At 40.7% G+C, this 21821-nt stretch overlaps 1 protein-coding gene across 1 annotated transcript in view; it reads right to left on the reverse strand.

Annotated features, from left to right (window-relative positions):
- fam135b (family with sequence similarity 135 member B) overlaps positions 1-17558 on the reverse strand; it is a gene marked incomplete at both ends in the record, with an annotated part of 29841 nt that extends 12283 nt beyond the window's left edge. The window contains 6 exons of the mRNA XM_079231694.1: positions 1496-1622; positions 2819-2992; positions 3799-3869; positions 6711-6850; positions 13775-13854; positions 17482-17558. Of these exons, the coding sequence (XP_079087820.1) occupies positions 1496-1622; positions 2819-2992; positions 3799-3869; positions 6711-6850; positions 13775-13854; positions 17482-17558 (669 nt within the window). The remainder of the gene's footprint in view (positions 1-1495; positions 1623-2818; positions 2993-3798; positions 3870-6710; positions 6851-13774; positions 13855-17481) is intronic.
- Between the last annotated feature and the right edge of the window lie 4263 nt (positions 17559-21821).

Genomic DNA, 21821 nt, shown 5'->3' on the forward strand with positions numbered 1-21821 from the left:
ATCTTCAGAAACATGATTTATTTACACCAATAACATCCAAGATTCTCAGGCGTTTCACTTCTAACAGCATAATTTCCCTTTTAATACATCATTTCCTGCCACAGAAGGAACTTTGTCCTTCCTTTAGAGATGTAACAGCATATATCAATGCACATCTACAACATGTGATTTAGTTTTTTCCAGAAATAACAACATAACACTTAAGGGAAATGCTGCGGTGTTAAGAGGGAAAGTGCTGAAAACGTAGCGTCGCCGCAGGTAAAATGCTCTAAATAAATAAAGGTAAATGAGGAGGCGGCATTCTGTGTAGATTTCACCTGCAGCTATGAAGTACGTGGCGCTTGTGAGCAGAACTCATTACTGTGATCAAACGAAGCCCCCCCGCTTGGCTAAACGCAGAGCTTATTAAAGTGCCCAGCTAGGGGTGGGAGTAAAAACCAGGAGGTGTGTTGGGTCGGGGGCATGGCGCTCATTAGGGTTTACAGTGTAGACTGTGGCGTCCGCAGGGACCTGAGAGATGCATGTTGTAAAAGGATGGCAAAAAAATGGAACCGACTGTTTTACAACTGTACACAAGTTGGAATAATTGGCAAACACGAGAGAAAACTAGAGATAATGAGTCCATCAAGAAAAGAAAATGAAAATTGTGCAAAATGACATGCAGTCCAGGAAATAGTCCAAATATAAGTAGACCACAGCTGTGTCCCAAGGCCATAAAACATGCACATTATGAGAAGGTTTTGAGTATAGCACGTTGACTCTGGGAAGATGATGAAATACATGTATTGTATATCTTGAGATGATACCACGTCTGTATGCCATATATGAAGGTAGAGCCGTTAGCGTAGCTTAATATAACTGTATGTAGGTGGTTCAACGGTCATAAAATAATTGAGTCCCTATAAAGTAAGACGCATACTGTAAAGACGTGATTAATAATTACGATAACAGTAATTCCATCGTCACTGCTGTCATCATGCAATTTTGAAGCTTAACTGGACTGTAAATGGGCACAAAGGCATTTCCAATGAGAGCTGCTAACACTTCCAGATGCCAAGCCTGGAGCCTGCATGCCTGGGCAGGTGGGTTAATCAGATATTATTAAAAGGCCACGGTGCAGCGAAGTAATAATCTCTGTGTTGGCCTTTGCTCTTTCAGCCTTAAGACGGCACGGAGCCCCAACAAATGACAGAATTTGAGGCACAGACATGTCCGGGATCAGTAATCCAGACCAGAATGACTCCCTGCTCAATCCTGTTGCTTCTGGGTGACACGCCAAAACAAATCACAACTAAATCCATCGGCCTCTGTCCCGAAACCGAGATCACGTGTACGCCATCGCTTGGCATTTAGCTACATGCTCACAAAAAAAAAGGGAACAACCAGCAGAACAGAGACTGGCTCATTATCGTTTTCAGCTTTGTGAGACAAAACCGGCTTTGGCTGCCTATGACTTTCGATTTGAGCACAGCTGAACTGCTAAAGGTTAACATACCTCAGAGACGACAGGCTTGCAGTAGCCAGCGCCGAACACAAGGTTCTCTACCGACATGGCAGATGGGTCGCTCGGGCTCTCCGGCGAGCCCTTCCCCAGCCAAGAGCCCTTCCCTGTACGTGCAAAGCTGCAGAGAGAAAAGCCAGGACACATGCAGGGACAAATCGTGAGTGTGTGTGTGTGTGTGTGTGTGTGTGTGTGTGTGTGTGTGTGTGTGTGTGTGGACCTGGGCTGCTACTATTCCAATCAATCAGGTGCCGCAGTAATCTATGTAATGCATGGCTTAAAAACTGAGTTCATGATATTGGCGGCTGAATTCATCAGATAAGTGTTTGGAAATCTATCCAGCTAACGGATACACTTTTAATTGTGAATGCCAAAACGAATAGAGAAGAGGAAATATATGTTATGGCGGTGAGTTCTTCTGTTGATATTATAGATACAGTTGCAATTATTGTTTTCACTCTCAAATTCTACATCTTTCCAGTGCGACCAGCTCTTCAGTTCAATACTGAATTTCCCATTGACCATTGGCTGAAATGATGGAGTTGTCCAGTCATGGCTTAGCGCCCCAAGCTATGCACGGCCGGCTTGTCAAGTTTTAGATTTCTTCATGAGTTGAAGTTGTGTTCATTTAAGCATTTTAAAAGTTTGGAAGGTTTTAACTTTATCAAAAGGGTAAGGAATGGGTTTAACAGCGTTTATCTGCTCTAATAACGTTAGCTGCTATTGTTCGTATGTCCGGGAAACTAGCTTACTACCTAACCGAGCATTACTTCCAAGGCCAGCGTGCTTGTCATTATGAACTAACAAAGTTACTTTTTTTTGCAACAGCTAGTTTACGTTTAATTAAAAAAAGAAAGTAATATGTCTCCACTGTGTGGGAAAGTCTGGGTTGATATCAAAGTTTAGGCTAACTCGACTGCTCTTTACAAGTCCAACAACGTCAGCAATATTACACAAGCAATACAGGTTCAAATGTAAATGAGTCAATTGGAAAGATAACAAATTCAGCCAAAGAGTTGTTGTTTTTTCAACTCGTAGAGCTAACGCTAGCTTAATTAGCTAGCCATTTCAGCCGTCACCATAGACTAGGAATGAAAAGCTGCTTTTGTCTCTCTCTCTCTGAAATTGGCCCAAAAACCCAATATATTAGACAGAACAAAACATTTTAAGTCGTAAATCTGCCACTGTCGTCGTTCTAAACTGGATATGTGCCGTAAGACATGATCGCCTGAGGTCCAGAGATCAGACACCAGAAGGGTCTTTCTGCTTTGTGTGAATTCAAGGACTATTAAGTGCAAATGTTTGAGTGAACTCTACCTGATTAGCGGCTGATGTAAGGCAACCAGTGAAGCATGTATGGAGACAGAAATGACGGACAGGTGGAAGTAGTCAAACATGACAGGGACGTGGTGGTGGAGGCCTCTCCGCGGGTGGAAGTGGAGGCTGAGGGTCCGACTGCTGATCAACGGGACCGTCGCTATCTCTGCCAGCCTGGTGAATGGGGGAAAGAGAGACAAAAGTTACACTCACACACAAATGACAAATATTTGTGTATACCATTTAAATCTGCAGAATTCTTGTTTTGCATATTTTTTCCCGTCTTTAGTGCTCACTCCAGTCAAACATGTCTGACAATACACAGCAACAAAATATTAGTTGGTAGAACTAAACAATATGTAAAGACTGATGTATCAAAATAAAAATCAATTAATCTGTATTACAATGCTACAATGCTAATGCAGATTTTATTGCATATACTAAAAATGAATGCTAATAAATCTTGTCTGGAATTTTAATGGAGACCCCGTAGACATTCAATAGTTATACAGACTCAAAGAGAGCAGCTTGTGTTAATGCTATTACACAAGGAGCTCCAATAACTCTTGTCCTGTGTAGCGTTGACAAGTACTATACTCACACAACTATGACAAAAATGCTGAATTAACAGTTTGAACACAAACACTCGACAATACTTATCACTAATGTGCAGCTGCAGGCCAATAAATAGGCAGTTTTCCCCAAAAATAGTGCCTTTTGCCACATGCTAAAGCAAACTTATTTCTCCTTCTATTTGTCCCGAGCCGGAGAACAAATCCCAGTAATTGTGTTTTGCCAGCACAGAAGTTGTGATCAGGTGCTTAAAAGAGATGGCTATGAGCCAAAAGGCATAATAGCCCTTATTTGTGCCTCGTTTGCATTCTCACTCGTGCATAAAAAGCTGCACAAGCGAAAAGTCTAGTGTTCTCTTCACCTCAAACACACACAAACACACATTCCCAAATTGCTCAAAAACCTACTGTTGCTCATTGTCGGTGAAATGAAGGTCCAGCTTTAGCTGAAAGTCCACCTCACTCAAGGCTTCCTCCAGCTGCAACACATTGGCACATGACAAGTTGTTAATGCATGAACATTATAGGAGGAGTTATGGAGGAGGGGGTGACAAAATCATGAAAATACCACGTGGAAAAATACTTAAATTGTCATGAAAACGATACAAAGGTGCGCTTGTTTTAGCTTGAATGCAGTTTTGTACACTCGTTATTTGTGAGCAGGTCGCTCCTATGAATTTTGCTATTTTTGAAGTCTTAATTTGTTTTCTTTTTGTCTTCACTGGAGCACATATTGCATACGACAGAATACACGGGCGAGAAGCAAACGTGGGGATTGGATTCATTCGAGAGGAGCGGACATTGAGAAAATCACTATATCTGATCATGTTCCTCCAACAATCATGTGTTGTGGTGTTGCAACATCCAAAATCTCCCATATGTGTTCAATCGGGTAGGGATCTGGTGCCTGCGAAGGCCATGGCATATGATTCACACCATCTTTATACACACCAAACAAGTCAGTGAGCCTTTTAACCTGCACAGGAGCATCTACATTTATTTGTTTCTAAACTCATTGACTCAGATTTTTCCTCAGTCATGTGTATGTCAAACATGAGTCAATGAAGAAGACAAGTGATCCCATATGATGGACTTTTACACTGTACACAGTCTAGTGAAGATGAATACTGCTATTTGGCTTAGAGCCTAATGCCACCGGCCTCGTTTGCTATGCTGATTTAGTTCTTACGATTTATCTCCTCTGTGTGATCTGCAACCTGATGTAAGTTGAACCGAGATGAATCACTCTCATGTTCAAAGAGCCATAGAATACCATAGTTCATGGAAATACAGGGCACCTTATTTGAATTTGAAGAACAAAGTGGAAAAGCAAAAGGTATGAGCAAACTACAAAGGCGGTGCCGTTGAATTGAGTCTTCTGAAGATTAAAGGGCAGTGTTGCTAATTATAATAACAGTATTTCCTCTCCATCTGCTTGCATTTGTTTTTAAAATACATGCACACCGTACAGCAAACATACAAATCTTTGCAGTCTCGTCCTTTATCGATGCTCTGATTAATCAGGCGTGCATGCGGTGTGCACAGGAGGACAGAGGGGCTATTTTTGGTCCGCGCTATCTGTGGCTGCGAGCGGCAGATAACCTCCGGAAGGTTAATGAGTCGGGAGCCTTCGGGAGAACTTACGGCTGAAATCTGATATGCCTTAAAGCTCCCTCCGTCTCCACACCTCCATGTGGATGTCTATGTTTAATGAAATCTCCTAAAATTAGAATCGGGCAGCCATGTGAGACAGAATATCCACATTCTGAGTGGAGCGGGGAGCTCGCCACAGTAATCGAGGCATCCATACCGGGGACGCGTCAGAGAGCAGCTGAGCGTCGGTGGCGGTGTAATGTCATGGTTTGAGCTACGGCTATCACATGGATGATTAGCTTGGAGCCGGGGGCCATCTTAACTCCCCCACACACTGTCACAGCTGATCAATTTGAGCCCCGGTGGCTCCCAACAACAACAAAAACGGCAGAGCGCCTACTTGGGGTCGCGTCCACGGTGAAACCGTAAAGGACAGTACATCAATAACCGTCTGGCAGGTTCACACGTCCGATCATTTCGACGGAACATGGGAGCAGTCCGGGGCGGAGGCAATTTACATTCGTCTGTCAATTAAAGCACATTCATTCCAAATGGGAAGCTGTTGAACTCAATATTCCTCATGCTGTTTCTGACTGGAATGGTTAGGACTGAATTATTTTCAAAAAGAAGATTAACTTTAGCTCAACTTTGTAGCTTCAGAGACAGAGCTGTAGAATTATAGAATTAATACGATTAATTGTTGGTCGTCGGGGCCAGACTTAGCCCTCTTGGGGCCCGAAGCACTATTTTGTGTTGAAGGAGTAAAAATGAACAACCATCATTTCACCATTTTTCCCAAAACCACTGATTTCTTTGGTTTAAAAAACACAACTGAGGTGGATACACCAAAGAAAGGAAGATTTATTTCAGGCTTGGTGTGAAGACTTCACCAACTGATCATCAATTAGCTTTTGCCTATATTTGAAACACTTTCTGCCCTGTCCTACGGGAGGTTTGTGAGCAACAGCAATCAATAGTTTCATTCTGGGGGTCAGACTCTGAACCCTCGCCAAAAGCTTGAAAGATAAATCTGAGGGGGTTGCAAGACGAGAAAAGAACTTCTTTTTTTTCCTGGTAATCCTGTTCTTTCCAGACTTCTAAAATAATCAAGCCGTGCCAAGGAAACCTCACTCTACGGGTGAACGCAATCACTGTAGTTTGTGTAAACTGAATTGAAGCAAATTATACACGCACCTGAACGTGAACCCAAGCGCTATTAAGCCGCTTTTGTCAACAGCTGTATTGTTTGACATACATCCGTGTGTATGCATCTGTTAAATACTGAGCAATGTACAACACATTCAGCAAGCTGGCAACAATAGAAGACTATTGAACAAAAAGTGCCACTCGAAATAGCAGAGCATTATTACTCTTTCATTATTCATGATTACATAACTTCATTACATTGTTATGTTAGATGTCTGCTTTCATTAACTTGCTTGAATCTCTGTTGTTTGTGTCAGATGGTAAGAGTGGGGACCAGAAACTTGTGTAAGAGGCGACAGTGGATGATAACAGCCCATTCATTACCGGGCATTTAATCCAACTATCATACAGCTGTTCTTACAGTAATTATCTGTCATGCGTTTTACAGCGAGGCTACTGATGAATAGCAAGCAGCCAAATGCCATTCCCCATTTTCTTTCTCAACAGGAAGTGTGTGTGTGTGTGTGTGTGTGTGTGTGTGTGTGTGTGTGTGTACAGACAATGTCAACAGCATGACTCACCCTTTCTCCGTCTAACAGCAGATGGACTTTGAAGATCATACAGTCGTTCACCGTAATCTCCTCATTCCTGTAAAGGATCTGAAATATCCGGCTGAACACGCTGCCGTCGTGAACCCCCGCGGAGCTGAAGCTGGATTCTCCTGATTTGGGACACACCATCACGCATAATTAACACCAATCAGTTCGCTGCTACAGCAATATCAGTTATTCACTTATTCATGCAGAGCTTTTCAGTAAAACAAACATGTTTTGTGTTTGTTTTACTGATTAAACATTAAACACAGGTGTAGTTTTTAAAAAATAATCTTTTTCCCCCTGACGTATTCCTCTATTTCCTTTATCTATTTAGGTTTCACGCGTTCTTATTATGTAATATGCAACACTGTAGGGGATCATATGATTTTCTGATTTTCTGAAGTCGAAAAAGAAAATAAATGTGGGCTTTTCGTTCGGCAAACGCTTCCCCTGATGAATGCAGTGTGTGCTCAAATTTGTGAATATGTACCCAGATTTGAAAATGCATAATGAGTCTTGTGAATGTGTGACCTGACATTTTGCAAATGTTTACTGGGATTGGTGAGGGATCTGAGCGTGTGTATTCAGATCAGGAAACATGTGCTTTTGCATTCGTGATTACATGTATGAGTATTTCAGTCAATGTCCCGAGTATTGAACAGATACTATGATGAAGTAAGTCAGTAAGAATATCTTGAAGAGTCAAGAACAGTCACTGAGCCTTCTGGACACCATAGCACCATATGCATAGAACAAGTTATCCATGGTTGCATAATTATTAAACGTTGGTGCAAGCAAGAGAGTTGGTTTTCATCAAACATGCATAGTCATCGTTTTACACATTGAACAACGATAAACCTCACCTATTCTACACCTATATGCTTGTGCATGGTCAACCGTGTGCCTTTCAAAGTCCTCGTGACCTTTAAGGAATAGATAGGTGACATTTTTGGGAAGAGCACTTATTGTCTTTCTTGCTGGGGAGTAGATGAGGTGGTGGATACCGGACTCATATCCGCTTCAGCCAGTGTCCGGCTACGTTAGCGTAGCATAGAGCCTGGAAGCAGGTGACAGCAGATATGCGCTGCAGTTGTCAAACATCTCCCATATTGCAGCCTGGCTCTCCTGCTGTCCGGCTGCGAGCAGTGACAAGTCTTTGAAACCCCCCTGCTGAGGTTGTGCTCTCTTTCAGTCCCTCTCTCTGCAGGCCTCCTCCAGATAGCGCTGCTGCTACTTGCAGCATCAAGCGACCCCCAGCCGGGATGATGGATGTGTGACACGGTGAACATGTGACAGAGGCGTGTGTAAGCCCTCTGGGTGTGGAGAATGTGACTTTGATATTATTATTTTCACATGTCCTCCGCGTGTGTGTGTGTGTGTGTGTGTGTGTGTGTGTGTTTTGGGTTTCCCACCCCACTGTCTGCACACACACGAGGGAGGTGGATTAGAGACAGTAAACTGCGCAGGAATTAACATAAATAATTGACCGGAGAAGTGACTGGTGATTTCCTCCCCCATGCTCCTGTGCTGGGTGGCCCCTCTCACTGGGGCCAAAGGGACTAAATCAATGAGGTGAAGCCGCTGCGTTTGCCCTCGCTACTTTCACACACTCACACATACTGTACTTCCTTTGAATGGCAGTTTGTTTAACGGGATTGACTAAACGTTACATCGTGTGCCAAGGGAGCACAAGTGACAAGACCTCGATAAGAGCGCTGCGGTGCCGAGATCTCTGCTTCGACATTGATAGCAATGAGGTTACATACGAGGGGAAGGCAGCACCGTAACTGTATAAGATAGATAGATAGATAGATAGATAGATAGATAGATAGATAGATAGATAGATAGATAGATAGATAGATACTTTACTAATCCCGCAAGAGGAATCTTTTTCACTACAGCAGCATTTACAGGTTACGCAATAAAATATGAAAAAAAAAAGGTTCAGTTGAGACAGAAAGGTGGTAGTTGAAACTTTTGAGACTATTTCAATTAATTACTTGTTTATTCAGGACCAAAACAGTATGAAACCCCATAAAAACTGAAGGAATTATCATAAAGCTTTTTATTTTTTTTAACTCATACATATTTGTGAGGGACTCCAACACTCAGGATACTCTTCAGAAGTGCCAGAAATAGATATCTGATATGGGTCTTGGCCTTCTGTGTGTGGCAAATTGGCTCAATGGAGCCCTCCTAACAGATTTCAAAGTAAAAGCCCCCACCTTTTCATTTCATGAAGATGTGTGAAATTTGGTTGGCATTTCTACCATGTCCAGACTTCTGAAACGTGAAGCCAATGAGCAGGTGGCTTAAATATTTATTCTCTCTCATAGTCAGCAGAGGGCAACTCCTCTGGGCGCAAAAAAAGCAGTCAGATTGAAGAAAATGACCTGATTTATTACCTCAGTCAACATTATAAACAAGAGTTTATGATTTAAATTGCTAGTTTCAAGTCTTCTTCAATACAATCCAATGTTCAGTAAATTATGGTATAAAGTGTACATTTCAGTCACCTAAAAATGTCCTGTACCATGTTCGGTTGTACTTAGCTCCGCCCTCTCGTGTCACTTCTGGTACCAAAAAAACAAAGATGGCGGCGGCCAATGGCCACAATGACAAACTCAAGGCGTCAACCCCATCCAGAAGTCAGATACTTTGAGTTTACTTTGCAATTTTTGGGTATTGTTCGCCTTTTAGCAACAGGAAGTCAACTTCATGTGACAAATATCATCTGATTAACTTAACATTCACTGTGTGTGGTCAACACATGACATGTCGCATCATATTGTGTATTCAGTGTCTAGTGCCATGAACATATTGGGCAATGTTTAATATTCTTTCCACGCTCATCTTCTTCTCATTGGATATCAATGTATTTAGAATACATTTTAGTAATCCCATTCATGTTTACAGTGAGTTCGACCCCAAACAAGAATACATCAAACCCACACAGGTCTGACATTTTATACCACAGTTCTCGCAGGTTTTGGGGAGTTATCACATCCCACATATTAAAAACCTGCTGAAATGCCCTTAAGCTTTAGCCACAGTGAGGCTGTGCAGAAAATAATAAGCCGACAGCCTCTGGTGCTCTACATCTGCTGTGTGTCCGAGTGTGTGTCTGCTTGTCCCTCCCTATCCTACAAACCTCTGAAAACACAAAACTCTCGCGCAGCATTGCTCTTCATGGCACTAATTAGAGGAAGTATCTTAGTCTCTTAGTCCTACACAACAATCCAGTTCTCCCTGTTCACACTCGGACATGAGTCATTAATGCTTCAGATGAGTGTGTGCCAGGATCCTTCTCACACAATACATCTGTCAGAGGGGCCACAGACAATTGAAATGTCAAGCATACACAGTGAATTATTCGTATTTCCTGTGTCCGTGTGTGATGAATACGTTTCCTCTCGCTGGCTGGAGAGCCGGCTGCTGCATTGATGCTCGGGTCCAGCCTGTGAGGTGTACTTAAAACATGACCTTGTGGAAGGAGCTGCAGAGGGGAGGGCTGCAGCCTTCCAATTAGCATAAGGAAATGATGCTCACTGTAATGCACGCTGCTGCAGTGTTCCTTACTTGCCAAATATACTATTGCTTCGGAAAATATAGGGTTGCAGTCGGCCGGTTACAAATTGGCTGCATTTCTTTGGAGCGGTTTTGGTATAAATGACCTTGTTTATAGAGTTGATAAACAGCGGAACATATGATTATAACATCTGCAAGAGAAATATAGTAAAAATATTGTACATATACATGTAGAGGAAGGTAAATCTCCACCAACTTGCAATGGAAATAAGTACCTCTTTAGCAGTTAAATGATCCACTGTCTGCTGTTTGGTGATGGGCAGCTAGTTTACAGAGTTTTATTGGACAAGGAAAGCCAATAATTAAATTGAATTAAATATTGAGTTACCTAAGTGGTGTTTAGATAAGATAACATGTTACAAAGTGTTAAATATTTGCTCGTGCTGCTGACTCAGTCAAGGTCAGTTTCCTTCAAAACAATTGGTAAAATTAATAAATAGAGAATTATATTGATGCAATGCACCGAAAGAAAACCTCCTCCTCCAGCTGCCCATCATGTTAATCTGCACCTTCAGGAAATAGCACTAAAAATAGGCGACTGAGAGCAGGCTTACTGAACTTCCATTGCAATCTATTCCTATTTCGTCTATTTAGGATTTCTCCCCATCCATCAATTAACTAACGAGGTAATTGAAATTCCTGTCACTGTTTTCCTGGACTTCAAATTACATAACTCACTGTCACATCTCAGACTGAGACACACCGCCCTCACAATCGGCCATGTCCTTGCCGCCACACACAAACACACAGACACACACGTTGGTTCTGCTGTGAGAACATTTAAACTGACGCAATTTGCCTGAAACCAAAAGCTTAGCCTTAATATAACCTAGAACTGGGCCGGAGATCATATCCGGGACCTAAATATCCTCATGATCCAAAATGTCCTTACAAGAATAGTAGGCTATCCTGTTAGGAATAGGTCCTCACGAGCACAGCCAAATCACACACACACACGCACACACACACGCGGCGCTCGAGTCATGACAAGCTAAAAATAGCCGTTATTACTGCGAATCAGTATTGCCAGTGAAACGGCTTTCTGCAATGCCAGAGAAGGCTCAGAAGCGCTGCGTCACATCCTATGAATACAAAAGAGGACGCAACATGTGAGGAATCTTTTATGATGGAAACCCTCTGCAAGTAATTGTATTTAGGAATGAACGCATGAAGCCAAGAGCTGTTGAGAGTCCCTGTTTATCTTGTTGGTTGCATGTTTTGTCGCTGGTTATCTACAGTATTTTAATTAAGAGAGGATTTGCAAAGGAGAATTAGCTACATGTAAATAGTCTGGCTACAAATGCATGCATAATTATATGTTATTAATTTCTTTGAAGAACAGCATTTTAAGATGGGCCTTCTATTGGGTTTTATGTTGCGCTGCAAAACGCCCAGCTTTAAGCTCATTCTCTTAATTCCCTCTTTATAAGAACCAAAGGAAATCTTCCTACTTTGTTACAGAAATTCCAATAGAGTTTTATTTGTTTTACGATGTGCAAACATCTTGACACAGCGCAGACAAAAAAAAAAGGAAAGACTATATTTTATCAAGAAATAACACCTGAAAACCTGAAATTCAATTATGTTTGGAACAAAACAAAAAATTTCCTGGCACCGTTTAGTTCTGGACGATGGGATTTTCTGCAGAGTGAGTCAGTCAGTCTTTAGACCAGAGACAGCCAAATGTCTTAAATCACTGAGACATAACACTCCATACAGCACTCTCATTCTCTGATGCAGAGCTGTAATAGCTAAGACAATGAAACACACAGATAGATGCATTTACTGCACACAGTTTATTGTAAAAAATACATCTATTTGGTTATTTTTCATTCTGGGCGTCTACTCAGTTAATATGCATTGGTGCTTTTCAAGGTAACTTCTTTGCGGCTCAATAGGCAATATGTTGAAATATATAGTTGTTTTCTTTTCCTCTGGCATTATGTGTATTTCCCTATTTTAAGAAAAGCCTTAGTTGTGTCCAATTGAAGCTCCTGTATGGAAGCCCATTTCTGACAGTAAAATAAAAAACATATGAGATAAAAAAAAAAAAATCAAAATTATGAGATGAGAAAGTGGAAATTATGAGATAGAAAGTCATAGTTATGAGATAGTAAATGTGCATGCGCTTCAGCGGCACTGGCATTTTTGTTTTCACCAGATAACAGGCAGGAAATAAGAAAATAAATCATAATTTTGACTTTTCATCACATCATTTCGACTTTCTATCTCCTAATTATGACTTTTTTTATCTCTTCTTTCTTTTCTTTTACTGCGGAAATGGGATTTAATCGACAGATCTAAAAAAAACAAAAAACGCAGCTAAGACATTAAGGCACGAGTCTGTGAGATTACTACAATCCAGAGAAGGTTGTAGACAATGTCAATATTCCACATACTTTAAAACGATGCTCATGCTACCATGTACTTTACCACAGAACACAGTGTTATAAATAACTGTTCTCACGTACACTTCAAAGACGAGCATGAACAACACCATGTGTGTAATTCAGACGTTTACTGTGGTCATGAAAAAAGATCCGGTGTCAAGAGAGATTTTCTCACACTCAGTCCCCTCTGGACACGGATCCCTGTGCCAAAACACAACCCGTTCAAACAGGAGCTTCACTTTTAAATCAAGCTAATGTGTCAATACTGTATGCCAATAATTACATTTGAAAACAACACCTTTAAATCTTATCTAGTCAAATGTAAATGTACTTAGATATCGTCTCTGATATATCAGTATTCTTGTTTTTGGCCTTTATGACTTATATACAACTGCTAGCATGAACGAATGACTGAATGGGTCTGCAGGGCACAGGCACAGGGCCCCAAGAGGTCAGAGGTCAGCTGGATGTTCAGCTTCAGATGACATTTAACACTTCAAAAAGATTAAAAAACAACTCATATGTGACTCAAAACGGCTGCAAAAAGACGCTAAACAACCACAAAAAGATGCAAAATGACCAACAAGATGCAAAGCAACTACCATGTCAATCAAACGGCTGCAAAAAGACGCTAAACAACCACAAAAGGATGCAAAATGACCAACAAGATGCAAAGCAACTACTATGTCAATCAAACGGCTGCAAAAAGACGCTAAACAACCACAAAAGGATGCAACACGGCCTCAAAGAGACGGTAAAAACGACTCCTATTTGACTCAAAACGACTGCAAAAAGATACTAAATAACCACAAAAAGATGCTAAATAACCACAAAAAGATGCAAAGTGAACAACAAGATGCAAAACAACTACTTCGTCAATCACAAGACTGCAAAAAGACGCTAAACAACCACAAAAGGATGCAACACGGCCTCAAAGAGACGGTAAAAACAACTCCTATTTGACTCAAAGCTGCTGCAACTAATATCACGAATTGAGATCGTATCTGCAGACAAGAATAAGGACAGTGTTGTCTGACTGGTGGAATCTATGTGTGAGTGTGTGTGATGTACCTGCATTGTCTTGCGTTGTCACTATCAACCTGTGGGGCACTCGAGGTGAGACCTTCAGCCCGGCGCGCACCTGGTAGAACCTGTGGGAGACGACACAAACACAACAGCTTAGCACTAATTAAATAAATACATGTACATGCTGACGACCCCACGTGAGAAGTAAACCGTGTTCTCCATCATGTCTCGTAAGGCAAAAGAAAGGGGAGAGAAGAGGCTGGTTTTCTATCACCAGGGTATTTACACGCAATGCTATTCCACAGATATTTTACATTTCCGGTCCACGATGAGTCACCTGCTGTGGGTGGACGTGTTTCACTGATGACTACAGTTGACACCAGCATTGAATGTGTGCCGGAGGGCTGGTGCTCCAGTGAAATACTTCTCAGGGTCAGAGGCTTGCCTTGGAAAAGGTTTTCACTATATTTTGAAGTATTTCTTCAAATATTACACATTTCAACGTAAAGCCTTGGTGTGCTTTTCTTGTTAAACATGGGCCAAAGTGAATTCTGTTTCCAACCCGGGGGACTAGACTGAAAAATGTATTTTCTGACTCAAATGTACATAAGTGTCATCTCTAGATGGAATACAGGATGCTCTGTTAAATTAAAACATCAGAAATACTCTTCACGTCATGGACCGTAATTTAACGATGTCATGTTGAAGAAAATCAGCCATGAATTGTACAAATGTTGCTGAAATATTAAAGGCTTTTGAGCTAAATGGTTATTAATAATGGAAAAGACATAATCATGCACCTCTATTTAAAAGCTGTAAAGTGTAACTTCCGTTATAGGATGGTGTTATAATTATACAGTACGAGGAGCAAACATTTGAAGATAATACAAAACATGTATTGATCCCAGAAGATGAGGTAATTTCAGCAGAGAACGGTCTCACTGGCTTACGTAAGGATTATTTACACGACATTCCAGACCAGGCAGCGATGGAAGAAAGCATGTCTTTGAAAAAGGTCACTTTGACAGTTTAAGTCAAAGCAGCTTTGTGTAAAAAGCACATCTCGGCTCTCCGGGGACACGTCTGCAATCTGAGGGGCCGGAGTATCGGCTGCAAACGCAGACATCACAGCCTATACTCAGGTTTTGGAGGATGATAAATAAATAAGGGGTGTTTATGGAATCCTCTACCTCTTACAGCGGAGGTTTTATAGACTTTATAGACTGGATTTTCAATAAACTACAGTATTATTTACTTTAAAAGAAACAGATCTATCAAATACCTTTTGGTATGTATATATATATTAATGCGGGAGGACAATAAAACGTTTACATTTTGTTGCCAAAATAAAGTTATATAGCGGAAGAAAATGCAGCTGGTTTCGTAATTCGAGCATCTGAAGCAATCCAAGACTATAACTTTGTTTCCATTGGTGAAAACTAAACGTGTCATTGGCTTCTTTTAAATCAAATGCAGATTTAATCAGTTCCCTCAATGCAATCAGTGCACAACCGGGCCCTTCAAAGTGTGCAGCTGCCCGCCCCCCGGTCTGGTACATGGGTTCGTATTGATCCCAGTAATTGCGTTGCTGCATTCGTCTTTACATTGGAACCCAATTCTGCTTAGTATCCACAGCTCTGTTTTCCAAATTCAATTCAATTCATTTTGTAGAGCCCAAAATCACAAATTTGCCTCAGAGGGCTTTACAATCAGGATCAGGGAAAAATCCCCCCAAAAAATAAAAACTTTAACGGAGAGAAGCGAGAAAGAAATGTGGAGCAAAGCCCATGCTTTTACTTTTTAATTTCACTGAAGCGGCCCTTGCAAAGTAAATACTCTCCCATGCACTATTCTATTGGGACAAACTACTTTGTGATAATATTGCACCTTTAACCTTTGACCCTCTTGAGGATTGTGGGACAGAATAGCCAGAAAAGTATGTTGACTTACATCCTGTAAAATGGGAACAGATGCAGTGGGACATGCATGGTGTTTTTGGCATACTGTATTTGACATGAACATATATATATATATGAAGACATACTACATATTTGTCTGGCATACTTAATGGTATGGCAACTGGTACAAACAAACATATTAGTGCACTCAGCCGAAGGGATTACCATGATTAAGCTTCAGCCCATCCCTTTTGGAGAGGGAGAATCATTTTGATAAAGCTGGTTTTAATCTTCCTGTAGCAACCCAGCAGGATGAACGTTGCCCTTTTTTAATGCCATAGATTATTATGAAAAACTCAACTGGAAAAGTATACGTTTGAATTTTATTATTTACACACATTCACATGCTGATTGGCAGAGCGCGTTATATTTAGATGTGTTGTTTCTGTTATTACATTGTGTGTTTATTGTGTTGCATCCTCAGGTTGGCCTACAAAAACAGATGGCAGACTTGTAATGCCTCCATTTTGGGGTGCAGATTATTTTACCCCCCAAAAATGATCAGAGCTTACATTATGAGGAAAATGCAGATGCTGCACTAATGCTGAGGTAATGTGAAGAAATCACACTCAACTGTATCTGTGATCCTTTAGGAAATGTGTTTTAAAAAGTACTTTATTTTGATTATCTATAGATTATAGAGAGTTAATGTCGGCTATCTGTGTATTTCTAGGTGTTGTCTACTATTGCTATTCATATTTAATTCAATAGGCCTTGAAGAAATTGATTTTCAATTGCTATTACTTTTTTTCTCTATCATGGTTTAATCTAGCTGCTGCCTCATTTACTCATGTGGAATAACAAACCAACGGCTGACCGAACAACGACCTCGCTCACCAACATCTGATTTTAGACAAATTGCTATTTTTTAATTATTACAGATAATAGAAAGAAATCTGCAAATAAATATAGTTTCAGCTCAGGTTAGCTAAGTGTGGCGATGCTTTCTAGAAACTACAGTTGGTTTTGTTAATGCAAAATGTATACTACAGACATTTTTATGGCATAATATTTGTATTTGGTAGATGACAAAAAAAGCGGATTCTTTTTACTTTTACGGGTAATCTGTTGTCTGAATGTTAACGACAAGCACGTTCAACCCATGCTGATTTGTAAACCGACATCTCATTAAACCCCCTGATGTCCTGACATACATTTGCAGGGGATTATGGGTACTTCTCAGACATGCCTGACAACATCCAGCTGGGATAGAAGTTGGATAAATTGTGTTTCTTTTTTTCAGTGGAGTGACACAAATGTACTGAGTAGACTTTAATTTACTCTATAAATTATATTGCACCTTCATCATTTTAAGATGTGGCATATTTTCATTAGTATTCATCCATCTTTTTTAATCTATTTCTATCGCAGTGTGTGCAGATAAACAATGTTTTAATCGGTTGGAGGGATAATGTCAAAGCAATTATTTCATCAATAAACAAAGTTTATCTGGAGGGATATATTTCCATGCTCCTGAACTGCTAATTGTAATACATATTTGTTTTTAATGCCTTCCAGTGATGAATGACGGAGCAAAAGTCTCTGAAACCATTGAACTGCTTACATTGCAAGTTGAATCTGAATTCATTTGAATCTTTTTTGATCAGTTCAGGTACAAAAAGTTAAAAGAATAAAAAAAAAACAGACAGATATTAATAACATGTGTACTCAGTCAGCATTCAACACAAATATGCTCTCAGTTTGCTGAGTTGGCAGTTGTGAAGCCAAATAATACAAACAAATATCATGACTCTGGAAATGTAATATCTGCAAAAAAAAATAAAAAATGCTTACCCTCTTTGAAAGAGATCCACATTGTGAAACTTGTGCAACTCTACAGAAAACTCCAGTGTTCCCTGTACTTCAGACATGGTACAATCCCACTCATCACCTGTCAAAAGAGGAGAAACACAATCAGCATAAGGCGGAAACGAATGATGTCTCTAAAAGTAGCTCACAGTGTTCCTCTCTGTTTGCTGAGGTGCTGTGACTCATTCAGTCCAGTGTGGAGAACAGACTCTTCCCTCTTAAGACGGACACCTTTTGAATATCATCACCATCACCGTTAAATGAGGAAGTAAACATCGCCCTATTATGTCATTATTACAGAGTAAATGCAGCTGCTCTCTTTTGTTTTGCTGCATCTGTTCTAATAAGGGATGGTCTGAGCGGATTTGAGCTCAGCTGCTATTATTACGGTCAATGTCAGCCCTCAGGTGCATTGTTATTATTACCTGTATAATTAGGATTATAACTATGCACTGAATAGTTCTGCTGCTTCAATATATGTCCCTATTATCAGATATCAAATACCTGCAAAGCTGGTGATGACATGTAATCTGCTTTACATGTACATTTAAACTATTAGTCATCTGTGTATTTAATGTCTGTATTCAAGGACCTAATGTAAACCAGAGCATGCTCTGTGGTGCAGGTTCCCATTTGCACATAAAAAAATAATTATTTGTCAAATGCAATGTCTTCAGCCTGTTGCTGGTATATTTACTTGTCCTCTGCTTTTAGTTGAGTTTTTATCGAAGACGTTTTTATGTGATCACACGGCACTGAAGCACTTGATCTTGTTGAAGGAAAAATGCACTTTAGCAATGACTGAAATGACCTAAGACATGCACACTTTTATAAAAAGTTAATTATTTAGCTCATTGAGACAACTGCAGGCAAATACTCTATATATCTAATGCATCAGACCATTGCAAATGCATGCGTCTAAAAGATCAACATATCCCAGGCTCGTTGGAGCTCCATCAACACTCGAGTGAAGATGTTTTCCATCAGCAGCGCTTAAAGCTCAGTGAATCCACCGCACATCCAAAGCACGACCACATTCGGTGGAAACAAAGTCGTGGACTCTGCAGCGTTCAGAGGAAGTAACAGAGACGCAGGAAGAAACTGAGCTGTCGCCAAACAAAAGAAGATGAAACACTGACACGGTTTTACAGTGAGGTGTCTCAAATAACCCTTCATTGAAACACAATCCCCACCGGTGTGCCGTATTGAGATGGCGTTGCTGTAAGTGTTGAGAGTCAGAGAGGATGATGCACACACAAGTGTCATCGCTGTGAAACACCTTTTTGAAGCGCAACTTCCCTTGTGCACTGCGGCCAGTCCTGAGCTTAGCGGGCGAATAAATATGTTACGGTTTCAGTCCACCTTCTTTAAACTGGGAAGATATATCGAGACAGACTGATTTTATTTCACCAGAGCTCAGACATGGGGGTATTGTGAGACGTTAAAGATTGTGATGTAGTTATAGAGTTTTAAGTCATTTGTAATATCTTTTTTTTATCCCTTTTTCAGTAAATTTCTATACTTTCATATAGACTGTCTATACCAGTGGTTCTTAACCTGGGTTCGATTGAACCCCAGGGGTTCGGTGAGTCACTTTCAGGGGTTCGCCTGGGGTCAAGACACACACAGTATAGCCCGGTTCACACTAGCAATTTCGGGCCGCAACACACCATTTTTCTTCTTTTCGTCACATTGATTTGCAGTAAATATTCATTGGGTTATGTTTTTGTGTGAAATTCATGTTTTGTTGATTTTGTTCTTTGAACACAGTGATTTTGTGTGCAACTGATGCATGGTTCATTTTGTGCTCTAACACAATATATACCTATGTTTTGAAGAAATCATATTTTATTTTTCCAATACGAAGGGTTCGGTGAATGCACTGATGAAGCTTGCAGGGTTCAGTACCTCCAATAAGGTTAAGAACCACTGGTCTATACTATTTTCTATATTTTGCTTGCTCAATTTTGCAACTACAACTATTTATCTTTGCTCTGAAACTGTTGTCAAGTGAAGTATTGGGTGTACTTTTGGCAAAGGGTGTCTGTAAAGTGTGTCTTCCCAACACCAGAATTGAACGTGTGCGTTAAGGTGTCCTCTCAGTTGGCAGACGAACGCTTTCCTCCACCTTGCTCATGCTGTTAAGATGCATCATAAGAATCTTGCCAGGTGTAGAGGAATAAGGGCCAGTAAATCTTCAGAGAACATGTGCCTTCCAAAACCAGCAGCGTAGAGGAGAACAAAAAGGTGAGACGAGAACAAAAACTCAACGAGCAGCGCAGTGACGCAGTCTTGAGAAACACAGTATTCTGTCTCTAACGCAGCACATTCGCCGGCCACTGCTACAAAAGGCCTGAAGAGAGACAAGAAATGAGACAACTTTATTTTGCCTCTTCTTGCTGACTCTGCATGTCGTGTCACATTGACACACTTGCAGCTCAGAGTGTGTGTGTGTTTGCTTTGTGTGTGTGTTTGTCAGGGTGACCACAGATGAAGGCCGTCACCATAATGCCGCGGGCCAATTGCAAGTGATTTGATGTGAGGCTGAGAGACACCGGAGTATGTACATCTTGTGACTTCTTCAGCGTAGATTAAGCCAGTCGAAGCTGCATCACTGCTTCCTTAATTCACTGAGTTGTGAGCCAAAGTCCTAGTTATCTGCTGCCTCAGAGGTTAACAAAAAAAAAAAAAAAGAGCTGCTAGCTTCTCCAGTGATGTGTTAGGCAGCAAGGAGCAGAACGAACACTGTTTGATTAAATGGAGGCTCACAGTGCAGGGACTATTGGGACTTAATATACTTCCATTCCTACCAAAACAATCTACATTATAAGGATGGAGCACACAGGCAGTGTACACATCAATAAGTTAATCAAATCAGCGAGGCTCAGATCAAAACGCCCACGCCGACGGCTTCAAAGGCATACAGCTGTCATACATCTACGTAGGATTCATTGTTTCCACTGCAGCACAAGACCATGTCTTTTATTGAAGGGCAACGTGGGGTTACGGTTTTCACATTGTCAATAAATCCCACAAAAACACAAACTGACAATGAATGTATTCCTCTGTAGCGCTCACCGTCTCCACTGATTTTTTTCTTTGGGCTACTCGGACAACACTTGTTGTGAGTGAGATAAATTCTTTGTTGACAGAGAAAGAATAATCTAGATTATCAACCGCTTCATCCAGGCTGCATTTTACGACTGAAAGCCTTTTTAGAGCTGATACCAGCAGGCCTATTTTTAGACTCTTTCATCCAGGTCCCGATTTTTCCCCCATCAGGATTTTACATGGCTTTGAAACGTAGACCTTTATGTTGGTCTATAGAATAAAGCCATAACCATTGAAATGACATATTGTTACATGATCATTCTTTCCCGGAAAGAAACAATTAATTAATTAAAAGGCAAATAGATCGTGTTTAGTTAGTCGTGTTGCTTTTATAATAATTCTTTGGAGAATTTCCTTGTAATAACTGCTCCTTTTTTAAATAAATCTTACAGAAAATATAGTTGAGCAGCTAAGAATCCAAAAATGATTGTCAGACTTTTGAATTTGTATTAAATCCAAACCTATTTTTGAGTAACATTTCAATGTGTTCCTTCCTACAGAGTAGTTCCAATGCTAGTGGCCATTCCCTTGGGTTGAAACATGTCTACACTTGCCTATAACTGTTTGTTTGGCTGCACTGTCAACACATGCATCTATTGCTCGTATGTATGTGTATCTGGCAATGTAGCAATGAGTATTTGCTGCCCCTCAGAATTGTGGTACCTGTAGTAGTATACTGCACATGTAGATGCCACCCCAACTACTGCATCTATGTTTAACAGTAGACACATCTTAATCTGAACTCTTAGGGACTTTGGATAAACTTTAGAGGTGCTGACTACAAGAACCGGTCCATTTGTTGCCTCTCAAAATGGCGACGGTTGTGCCGGCAGCTTGCAGCTAACAATGCTAACGGCGCTATCGGTGCAGACAACTGCAAAAGCACTGACGGAGCTAACGGTGTTTAACTGAAGGAGAACGCTGTCAGTGCTCACAACCGCCATATGAGCGTCTGTGAGCTATAGAAAGTGAGGCACTCTCACGTGCACTAACATGCTTTAAAAGCGTGCACGGCCGGCGTGGCAATGTCAACAAAGCAAGGAGAAGCTCTTATTATAAAACACTCGGAAGGAACGTAACTTCATTCTCTGCTCAGGTAGACGTAACTCCAATCCCTTCACATGGCATAGAGTTGTTTGATGCTATATTAAACCTCTGATTATCAAATATATCACCTTCAAGTCTTATCTGTTTAAAAATGGCAGTAATTGGCC

This window comes from Taurulus bubalis, assembly GCF_910589615.1.
Source record: "Taurulus bubalis genome assembly, chromosome: 16".
NCBI classification, from domain to species: domain Eukaryota; kingdom Metazoa; phylum Chordata; class Actinopteri; order Perciformes; family Cottidae; genus Taurulus; species Taurulus bubalis.